Source organism: Gavialis gangeticus, unplaced genomic scaffold, assembly GCF_001723915.1.
Source record: "Gavialis gangeticus isolate Ggan-Ray unplaced genomic scaffold, GavGan_comp1, whole genome shotgun sequence".
NCBI lineage: Eukaryota > Metazoa > Chordata > Crocodylia > Gavialidae > Gavialis > Gavialis gangeticus.
In genome coordinates this window covers 28,897,593-28,908,701 of record NW_017729022.1, presented here as the reverse complement: position 1 = coordinate 28,908,701, position 11,109 = coordinate 28,897,593, and the positions used below count along the sequence as shown (strand labels likewise).

Below are 11,109 nucleotides of genomic sequence, written 5' to 3'. Positions count from 1 at the left end.
TGGCAAGGAGACATTCCCGGATGTTTTTAGTGAGCCATGGAGGCTTATATGCTCTCCTGCCCCCTTTGACCCTCCTGGGGATTACCTTCCTCTGGGCTTGGAGGATCGTCTCCTTAAGGAGCGACCACTCCCCTTGGACACCCGGCTCCCCTCCCCTCTGAGTCTTCAGCACTTCTCCAACTATCCTCCTTAGCTCGCTGAAGTTCGCCCTCCTAAAATGTTCTATTCAGTGTAATGTTATCCTGCCAGGGCAATGTAATTTTCTGTAAAGCTAAAAAATGGTTGGGTCCTTCTGAGTGGGAATTTCAAGATGACTCCACATAAACTTAACCCCCCTCACTGGAAAAGTTAAGACACCAAGCATTAAGCACTTCTGAAAATCCCAACCCTGCTGCAAGCTTCCAAATGACTTTTAAAAACTTTACTAATTTATATAATAGAAATCAAGACATTTCATACTATTCTGGAAAGCTTATTTTAATATTATGGTTGTGTTTCCAGTGTTAACTAAAACACCACACATGCCCATATCAGATATCAGTGAAAACTTGGTTAAACACTTACTTAAGGGTTTGAAAATAAACCTTTGATCCCTGAAACAACACACCAGACAATAAAACATTTAAGCTGAAAGTAAGTCATCTCAGAACATCGCCACCACCCCAAGTCCTCCTCTGATGCTTAACACCACTTAACAAGAGAAAAAAATGTGACTCTATTTAGATGCAGTAGAAAATTCCAACTATGCATGAAGAAAAACCTGTTTATTTACAGTAAAAATACAGCTAAGCAATAAGAGCATTCATGCTTTTTATGTTTCAGTGCCTTTCAACAGAAACATTGACATGAAGTGATAACATTTATTTAATTTTGCTTTAAATGATGCTACCAGTTTGAGATCCGCTACACTTTCAAACTGGGAATTATCGCTGGAACAGGTAATCTCACTCAAACCAGAAAAATAGCTGGTAAGGTCTTATGGGTCAGATCCTGCAAAGGGATGGAGTGGGCAATGCACACAACCCAGTTACAGAATCAGATCCTTTACCATATCAACTGAAAATCTCTTTAGCCTGCCACTGGAAGACAGAAGTGAAAGCTGGTAAAGGTAAAGGTCTTCACACCTTTCCATTTCCAGTGTGAAGTTTATTTAGCACTAAACAGATATGTTGCATTACTGGGGACCCAACAACAGCAACAAAAATTGCACTACTCAGAACAGACATGAAGAGTATCAAGAGTATCAGTGGTGAAAAACCGAGTATAATTCTAATGTATAATTTTAGAATTTCAGTAGCAATATTCAACTTTTCTAAACACATGAGTTTTAATTCAAATTGTACTCTAAATTAAATATCAGTAATTTAATTTGGTAAGAAGTACCTCATGGTACTGCTAACGTAAGCTTTATAACCCCATTTAATACAAGTCAAATAGGCTGTCAAGAAAAAAAGCAAGCACAAGGGTGTTCATCTTATTGGTAAAAGTATCAAAACATGGAATGGGCAATGCTGCTTATTAAAATACAATTAAGGTACATTAGCTTGTTTCTATAAAACTTAGCAGGTGATGGAAAATATGTACTAAACCTAAATTCAGTGATTTCATCTGTACTATTACGAACTTTTAAGAAGTTATGTAGCATTCGGTCTAGCTTGGTAAACAGTGGCAATGGTCCATTATCCAGTCTCTCCCTTTCCCAGCTTCTGGGTACTGGAACTGATTTGCAGGCCAAGTATTCATCATCAGAAGTGTGACTGATGAAGTACTTCATGTCACACAGTAGTGATCTATGTTCAGTTAAGAAGCTGTACTGACTGGTTATTAAAAGGCCATCACCTCTGCCCAGAAAGATGGTGGCTGTTACATGAAGCTTACAGCTTAAGGAAGTTAAGCCCTTATGGCTCTGTAAAGGTTACAGACCCCTTCCCTCAGTAAGGCAAAAATAGTGCTCTGTGGAGAAATTTCTGAGTAAGATTTGAACCACATATAAAAAAATTATGATGTTTCATCCTCTTGGCCAAAAACCCCATGCTATACCAGGTAGCAACAAAGCAATGACTACGGAAGAAAAGAGGTTCACTGCGTTGTTGTCTAGTATAGGTTTTCCAGATATGTGCTTTGAGTCTTTTGTTTGGTGGTTGACAACCATGCCAATACGCTTGTCAAAACCTGGGGAAAGAAGTAAATAGAAGGTAAACATATTCAAATTTTGCAGCTGTCTTAATTGAGAGGAAACCTAACATCAAGTGTATGTTACTTCCTACAAGTGCTTAAGTTATGGCTGTTGGAATCAAATATCTATCTACTTTAAAAAGATAAATTCTTATTTTACATGAGCATTAATACCCTAATTTTTAAAATATATATATAATATATACACAAACACACATATACATACACGCACACACATATACACATAGTTCTATAATACTGTGCTAGCAACAAAGGCTATTAAGGTAAGCAAAACTATTCCAAGAGTTGTCATGATAAAGATGATGCCACTGAACACATAAATGGTTAGAAATGTGTATTCCTACCAAAAAACACCCAACGCTTTCATATCCAAAAGTTACTCCATATCACAGCAAATCTAACCCTGAAATTAAGCCCATTAAATACCCTTGTGGAAGTGAAGCTATTACATTAAGTGGCTGTATAGCTCTCTTTCCAGTCTATGTGGCCCCTGGTCTGCCTCTGTATAAACACTGTCTTTCCTTATCAATGCAAAGGAAAAGTTAAAAAGTGAGTGGGACAGCATTCTCCTTATCCAATCTGTCTGCTAGGACAAATGTACATTTTAATGCTGGCTCAATACATCGTGAAGGATTCTATTTCTGTGGAGAAGAACCAGCATCTCAAAGTAGGCCATTATACTGGTTTGCCAGTACCATTCTTTGAAGTTTCTGAATATCTGTTAGTGCCCTGTATGTTCAAAGTAATGTTAAAATTCATGTTGAGCTACTGTTTTATTGAAAAGAGATGCTTAACACACCAAAAGAAAAATCACACAGCTGCCTTGAAAGCAAACAGTTGAGAGTACTGCTTCTTCCCTAGCACTTACTGAACTAAAGCCAAAATGAGAGGTCAACAGTAACAGAAGCATTAACTTAAAGTTGCGATCGCTTAACTCTTACTTAACCCCCATTATAAAAGGCTAAATCCATACATATTCCTAAACAGCCCACTGGCCCCACATTAACATTTTTCTTCTGGGAGAACAGGGAATAGTCATCTCCTGCATCCATATGAAGCCACAATAAAAAATAAAATTAAAAACCACACCACATAAGGGCTAGATTTATCTGTCCTTCATCACCTCAAGTAGTATTAAGTAATTAAGAATGGAAACTACTTGCACAATCCTATTAGGTCAGAATAAATTACCATTGCAAAACTGGGTAGCTGAAGTTTGACAGAATAACTGAAAAAGAGTGAAGTAAAGACTGTGTTTTGGCATTATAGATGCACTGTAATTGGATAGCCATTCAGAGTACTAGGAAAGGGAAAAAGCAGACAATGCTAGAATATAGCATATTCAGGTTAAGAACTATGGGGATGGAAGGGAAGCTGCTTTTACCTTCACAATAACAATTATTCTTCAAGATGTGCCAGACGCGCACACACGCTCCATTATCAAATGCACTACACATCTGCTAGAGTGCCACTGGCACAGAGTATGCACCCTGCACATCCCCAGGCTTTCAAGCCTCTCTGTTGCCAGAATTCTGGAGATGCAGGGTAGGAGGGAGCATGTGGAATGGACACAGGCACAAAACATCTCAAAGAACTACCCTGCCAAAGTCAGCACTGGGACAACAAGTTTCAATTAAGGAATAAATGTCAAGGAAAGCCATGTAGTGAAAACTCTTTTGTTTAACCTTACAAATATCTACAACTGGGACACTGCTTTAGCCAAGTCAAATGTGCAAATATACAAAAAAAAATTTCTGTGAGCTGAACTACAGCAAGTCTTTAGATATGCTGTAATCCAGGTGGATATTAACTGACATTTCAGTCTCTTTACCAAAGTAGTTCTGGTGAAGGTCTTTGTTTCATCGATGCAGAAGGGAGCATTTTGTCAACATTTCTCTTTGCCTCTTCAGAAGTGAGGCTTAGGAAAGAGGTATAGGTAAATGGATTATTTGATTCAGCTTAAAGAACTAAATGATTTCTGGCATGGCATTTATGATGAATTTAAGAAAAATCATGCAATTGTGGAAATTGTATATAGTGGCTTGTAATCCAGAAACATTTTCAGATGATGTTTCCACCATTAAAAAAATCTGTTTTATGTAAAAGATGGAAGAGACTACAAGATACTTAAAGATTCATACAGACAGTCCATTGGCTAAGAAGGGAAATAGGTTTAATTCACATGTGAGAACTAGATCTTGTATTGGAAGATGGACACTGAGGAAACTTCACAAAGCAAGATGGAAGTTATTTGGGACAAAAGAATGTGCTGCCAAAATGCCTACTAAGTAAACCTTAACTGAAATGATAGAAAGCCCTGTTATGTTTTATTGTAGTTTATGCCAACTCTGCCATCATTTGTTTACTGCTGTCCAAACTAATAGGTTCTTCTATTTATCAAAACAGATGGATTCCTTTCTGGTATAATAAGTATTATTTTGAACCTTTTTGGTACAGAATCTTATTAATAAGTTTTCCAACTGAGAACCCCACCCACTGGTTGAAATACCTGCAAAAGAAGAAAATAACATATTAGCAGCTATGCCCACTATTTGAGACAAAAGCACTTAAGCCAAGTTGTGAACAAACATATACAGTGGATGAGCAACACATCAGGATACTAAGTACACCGAGCCTAGCCAAACCTGAACACTGTAAGTCTCACACATTCATGAGGCCACATGGTTTAGCAGTCTTTGACGATATCATAGACTTAGTCATGGTTCTGCTCTGCAAGTTCTGCACATAGTCAAGATAGTATAACACCAGTATAATGATAGGCAGACAGCAACTCATACAATCAAGGACAGAACTTGATGATGATGAACTTGATTTAATTTTTTTTGTACCAGTAATAAAGTGGACTTCTCTGCTTTCAGGTTGAAATGAGTCACCAGGAACTGGATCTATCTGATGGAATTTTTTCCATTAACCAGCCCCAGACAAATCAATAACTTGGGTTAAACAAACGTGGATCTGCAAGCTCTGACAGCAGACAGTCACTACCACTAGGCTCTGGGTAAAGGCTCTCAAAACTGATGAGAGGTCTGAAAGAGGAATATCACCCAGGTATGTGCAACCTAACATAGTAAATATTTGTTTTTCTTGCAATTTGGCAAAATTGCCACATGGAAGCAGGCACCCTACAGGTCAAAAGAAGCATTCAGCTAGATATCAAGGAACCTGAAAGGAACCGGGAAAGAGCGAAACTGGCCTGAATATCTTATAAAAGTTATTTAAAATGTTCTCAGAGTCAGAATTGGTCTCAGACCACATCTTTTCTCGGGCAAAAGGAAACAATAGGAATAAAAGCCTTTCTGTATATGCTTTGGGGGAGTTTCCTTTATTTCTCCCAGGTATAGCAGAGTGCACAACCCCTGTACTAACACAGATTCATAAGACAGGTCTTTGAAGAGGGACAGGAAATTGGGTAGAGATGAGGAAAGGAATGAACTGTATTCACTTTCTACAGTACTCAGGATCCATTTGTCTAATATAAAGTCTCAGGCATTGTAGAGAAAGAAGAGATTATTCCCAAAGAGTGGGAAAGATTTAATAGGAACCTTATGAAATTGACAGCCTTCTTTTAAGATGACTATCAAAGTGGTCCCTTAACAAAGTATGGTTTGTCCCTCTGCTTGAAAAGATTACATCTCTTTGATAAGTCTACCTGCTTAGGTAGATAAAAAGAACTATGCTGAATTTAAGCTACAATTACTTCTTCTTTGTCACTGGCATAGCTACACTTAAAGAGCAGAGCGCAACTCTGGTACCTATTAGTGTTTTCAGTTCATGTTTGTCAGCAATGAAGTCTGACTCCTGAATAGCGAACTAGCCTCTGCGTGCTGGATCTTCACAGGAATGACACTTGGACCAGGAAAGAAAGTGCATGGGGTAGGAAGTGGAGTCCATGGCATCAACTACAACTTGCAAAAACATTCTCTCTTTTTCCCCAGTGATGATGGCTTTGAATTACCTACTGCATTTCTCAATTTAATCTACCAAACTAGAATCTAGAGTTCCAATTGATGAAAGTTTGGCAAATAAAGCTGGCTGTCGTGTAAGATTTGCATCCAAATACATGCAATTTTCTTCTGATCTTTATTCCTCGAGGTAAATTTAGTATAAGTGTGTATTCACAACTATCTCAGCCAAGCATTCTGACAAGGAATGAAAAAAGAAATGTTCATGCCTTGGAATACACCCTAACAATACCCATCAACCATCTTGGAGACAGGCAGAAAAGGAGGCAAGGACCCAGCCATGACAGTGCCATACCTAAATTAACAGTCTTCGAAATTAATGAATATACTGGTTTTCACTGTGCTGTCTGATAATAGGGTCACCTTGGACAGGGTGTGTGCATTTGTGTGTGCGGGTGATCTTTGAAAGGATATGGCAAGGGGCCTTTTTTTGCTTTGCTTTTTTAAGCCCCTCACACTTTTCATCCGACTTCATTAAAAAAAATCTATTTTGCCTGCTTAGGTAGGGAGATGCCTTTTTGACTGCAAGGCTTTCCTTTGGTGAAAAGAAGAACAAGCAGCTGGAGAAGTATCCCTGATAGAGAGAACCTTTCCTAGCACAGGAGTTGCCTGGGAAGGATAAGGATCTGCTAAGTCCGAAGAAAGCTCTTTGAGACAGATCTCTCTACTTTCTTGTTTGAAAGAGAAGATTTTTACAGATGGCGTCTTTCCCTTTCCTGGGCCAGAACAAACAATCCATATAAAACCCTCCCACCCCCACACAAGACACTGCTTAAAACCCTGAGGTTAGAATTTCCAATAGCTTTAGGTTATATAAATAACTAGTAGAGTTAAGAACTAATAAATATTAGAACTACTTACAAGTAAAGTGAATTCTGGCTGTGCAGAAAAAAAAAATCCAGAATGGAGTATAGATAGCTTAATGTTGTGATGAGCAGTTAGGAGGAACAGAGGGAAGCAAGATAATCACAGCTCCATATGCCCTCAGGTGAAATAGAGGGCAGGCAGGGCACATAGTCTGTCCCAACAGTACTCCTAGTAAGTCTCCAGCTCAAGTGGATGAAGCATGTACAGCTATATACTGAAATGGATATGCACACCATCCCATGAAAGAATACTATATTTATTTCTTATCACTTTTTCCTGATCATTTCAAAAACCATTACAATTCATGTAACAAATTGAGAGTAGCCCAAGATGATTTTGAGATTCTAAAAACAAAGAAGTAGGGAACAGAAATAAGATGAAAGGTAAGATTAACTGCCTTTTTTTCTGCCATCTTTTGGAAATCCATCATTGAGTTACTCCATCCATTCTTTCCCTGTTTTCAAAACCAAATCTTTAGCAACTTAAGTTAAAGGCAGTTTTTAAGTTAGAAAAAAAATAATTTTCTTACCACTATACTGCATTGTAGCTCCTAAATATGAATCAATGATTGAACCCAGTAAACCAGCTGCTGCTCCAAACATAATGATCGGCCACTGTGGAGCAGATATATCCAGATCACTCACAAAAATCTGTTGTGTAATGAAGTAAGCCACTCCTACTACTGTTCCACCAAGCAAACTTGAAATAAGGCCAATTACAGTAATTCCTCCATTGGTACCTAAAAAATCAAACAAAAAGTTTGTATTTTTGTCGTATTTATGCTTACTGCATATAGCCTTTTACCAATTAAATATCTCAGATTTTAAAACGCTTTTCAAATCCCTTCATTTGTGTTACATGACAGTTTATATTGCAGAAGATGTCATTTAAAATGTAAACCCACTAATAGTGTTAAAAACAAAGACAGACTCAGAATGGGGCAGCTTTTCAGTCACAGGATGCTATATAACTCCATTTTATTTACAACCTATGGAAAACAGTACTTATTTTCAGCAAAGTAAACTTTTTCAATATTAGCAGAATTCAATACTGTGGATCTGATTATGTAAAGGCTCTTAGAAAGAACTAGATATAGTATCAACACAAGAATACGTAAAATCAGAGGCCTCACCTATTGGTACCTTTTCCCATGTTGTTATTAATCTTGGTTCACTTTTACTCAGGACAGTGCCAATTTCTGAAGCCCACGTATCACCAGCACAGCATGCCAAAGCACCCAAAAGGGAAAGACACATCCACGATGCTGTATAATGCTTGGAAAAATCTATTGGAATTTCACCTGGTCCATTCTCTATCATATACAGCAGTGCCAGCTCTGTAGGCACACCACCATTACAGAACACTTGCACCCAATTCCTCTGCCCACCTGGAAGAAAGATAATTTGAATACTTTCATCCCTAGGAAGTTTACATGCAGCAGCTTACATCAGATGGAGACAGCAGCAACCAAACCAACGAACAGTCCTCAAGAAACAGCTACTATCTGTACTTTACTGCTAAGGAGGGCAGGGAAACTTGCACAGTGCACAGTGTTCTCTACTCTGTACACTACGTAATATCTGTTACATTCAAAAACATCAAGCAAGACAGAATGTATTTTTCTCAGAATGTCTAACAATTAATCTTGGCATTTACCTTCCTTGTATTCTGAATCTATTTGCTTCTTTGCATCTTTTCTCCATTTAGTAAGTTTTGAAGAAGTAACAAAAAACGCGAGCAAGGAAGCGAAGAAGCTGAAATTTGCAACTGTTAGGATAAACCCAACCACTAATCCTATAAAGAAAAAAAAAATCAAATGAGTTAGTTCATGCAATAATCTTCTGCAAAGCAATTAAGAATATGTTTTTATGTTCTAAAATGAACTATTAAATCTTCATAATAAACCTAAAAGATGACAACAGTGCAATTAGTCCGAGAATTACTGTGGTAACCCATGGGCTACATACAGTTTTAAAATACCCCACAATCTGTATTGCTGAAAAACCCCACAGCTGCCTTTGCTTTAATGTTTTCCTTTAACAAACATTGATCTTCTACTAAGTATTTGTATAATAAAGAGTTTCTGAAACAACTCTCTCTTTGCTGGGAAATAGTAAGTCACCTATGCCAGGGCCACATAAAATTCAATAATAAAAAAAATGCAAAAGGATATATATATATGAAAATTTCTATATAATGTCCCCCCATTGTATCTACGGGAAGCAAAGGGAGTACATCTGTTAAGCCTCTATGTATATACTGACATTAGGAATATCTTTCTACAGTTTGGGTTGCAACATTTTTCTTGTGCTGGGGTCCTCTCTCAGGATAATCTGTAGGACTATGCATTCCTGCTACATATAACATGTTCTAATCCAGGGCTGTCCAATTTCTGAGCAGCCGGGGCTGCCATACCTCATGCAAGCTACGCCACATGAGCCCACCTTGCTGCACCACACAGGTCCCTGACATGCTGCATGAGCCCACCCCAACCACACGGATCCCCTAACACACAGTGCAAACCCCCTGACCATGCAGATGTGATAAGACATGCATCCTCCCCTCCACTACATGGCAGGCAACTCCCACACTACTCCACACTGGTACAGATGCTTCAGACAGTTCCTGGGTCAGACCCCCCGCACCCAGCAGCCTGGCTGCCACGTGGGCTCTGTCACTCCATCATGCTCAGTGGGGTGGGGACAACAGAAGCTGGAGGAGGTATGGCGGGGAGGGCAGGGATACTGGCTGCAACAGTGAGAAAGCAAAGTGGGGAACAGCCCCTGGACCAGGAGCCCAGGGGCTACTAACCCCTCCGAGCTGGACAACTTTGTTTTAACCCTTACTGCCACTGATCTTTTTTGTTCATCGTCACTCTTGCCTCATTTCCTGTTCTTGCTGCCTTGTTTGCAATACTTCTCTTTAAGTAATTTTTCTTTGGTGTTATTTTGCACATACGTGTTTTGACTTTCCTTCTCCCTCCTGCTCCCTGGGTAGATCCAATACATAACACCTTACTGCTCTATTTAGTGGAAAATTGCAATTTGCTGGGAGTGGAAAACAACTAGTGGCTAACTCAGCTCAATGCCACTGAAGCAGAAAAGATTGAGCTGATGACCTGCAGCTCTATGTAACTGAACCGATCCCAGAGCTGTTAACACAAAAGCAACAGGAAAGGGAAGCTGGTGTCTTTTAGGGAGGCACTGGCTATCTTAGATATAGATAATGCACTATATTTGCAGAATGTATTAAATGGGGGTTGTCAACTGCGGGGTACTTGGGAAGGCCCTAAGGGGTACACATGGGCAGGCAGGGACATACTGCTGCCACCCACCACCCCACACTGCTGCCTCCCAGGAGTAGGGCTGGGAGGGAGAGGGCAGTGGCACCCTTTTGTGGGCCAAACAGATGCTGTCCGGCTGGCCAGACGCGAGGTGGTGAAGGGGAAGTTTCCATGCAGCGGCGGCTGCTGCCAACCCACCCCCCCCCATCTGGCTGAGCACCACCCTTCCCACCCCCCTGCTCCGTGTCCAGCTGCGCGCCACCCCTCTCCCCCTGCTCCATGTCCAGTCACTGGGGGTACACTTATTTTAAAAGTTTGAAAACACCTGGTATAGAGAAACTGAGGGTCCTACTTCTCCCTCCCTTCCCAATGTCCCATCAGTCATTATTTTTGACCTCTGCCCCATGCAAATGTAAGAACCTCACCCCTAAATCTTGCATAAAATTTTGATAAACAATATTTGAAAGTATTTTGCTGTTTTCTCATCTGGTCAAGAAATGAAATTGTGAACAGGTCAGCAGCTTAAATAGTAAAAGGAGAACTGATTTATTACCGTATTTACTCCCATACTACACACACCTTTCCCCCCCCCATAATTAGTCGCCCAAATGTCTTCAATGGGAAAGCTGATTTTTTTCACTGGGACAGCAGAAAGATGGAGAGGCTTTGCTGCAAAATGGCTGCTTTTTCTCTCTCAGCTAACAGTCAACCAGCAGCAGGGGCAGAATCCAGAAGCAACAACTATTTTGAAGTACAACCTCTCCATGAAAAAAAAGTCAG

The 11,109-nt window shown here is 39.7% G+C and overlaps 1 protein-coding gene across 1 annotated transcript in view; it reads right to left on the bottom strand.

Annotated features, from left to right (window-relative positions):
• Positions 1-461: 461 nt before the first annotated feature.
• Positions 462-11,109, bottom strand: part of TMEM19 (transmembrane protein 19) — a 19,177-nt gene continuing 8,529 nt past the window's right edge. The window contains exons 3-6 of the mRNA XM_019514734.1: positions 8,703-8,840; positions 8,179-8,433; positions 7,576-7,785; positions 462-2,172 (exon numbers count right to left, since the gene is read on the bottom strand). Coding sequence (XP_019370279.1) covers positions 2,009-2,172; positions 7,576-7,785; positions 8,179-8,433; positions 8,703-8,840 — 767 coding nt within the window. The 3' untranslated portion in view covers positions 462-2,008. The remainder of the gene's footprint in view (positions 2,173-7,575; positions 7,786-8,178; positions 8,434-8,702; positions 8,841-11,109) is intronic.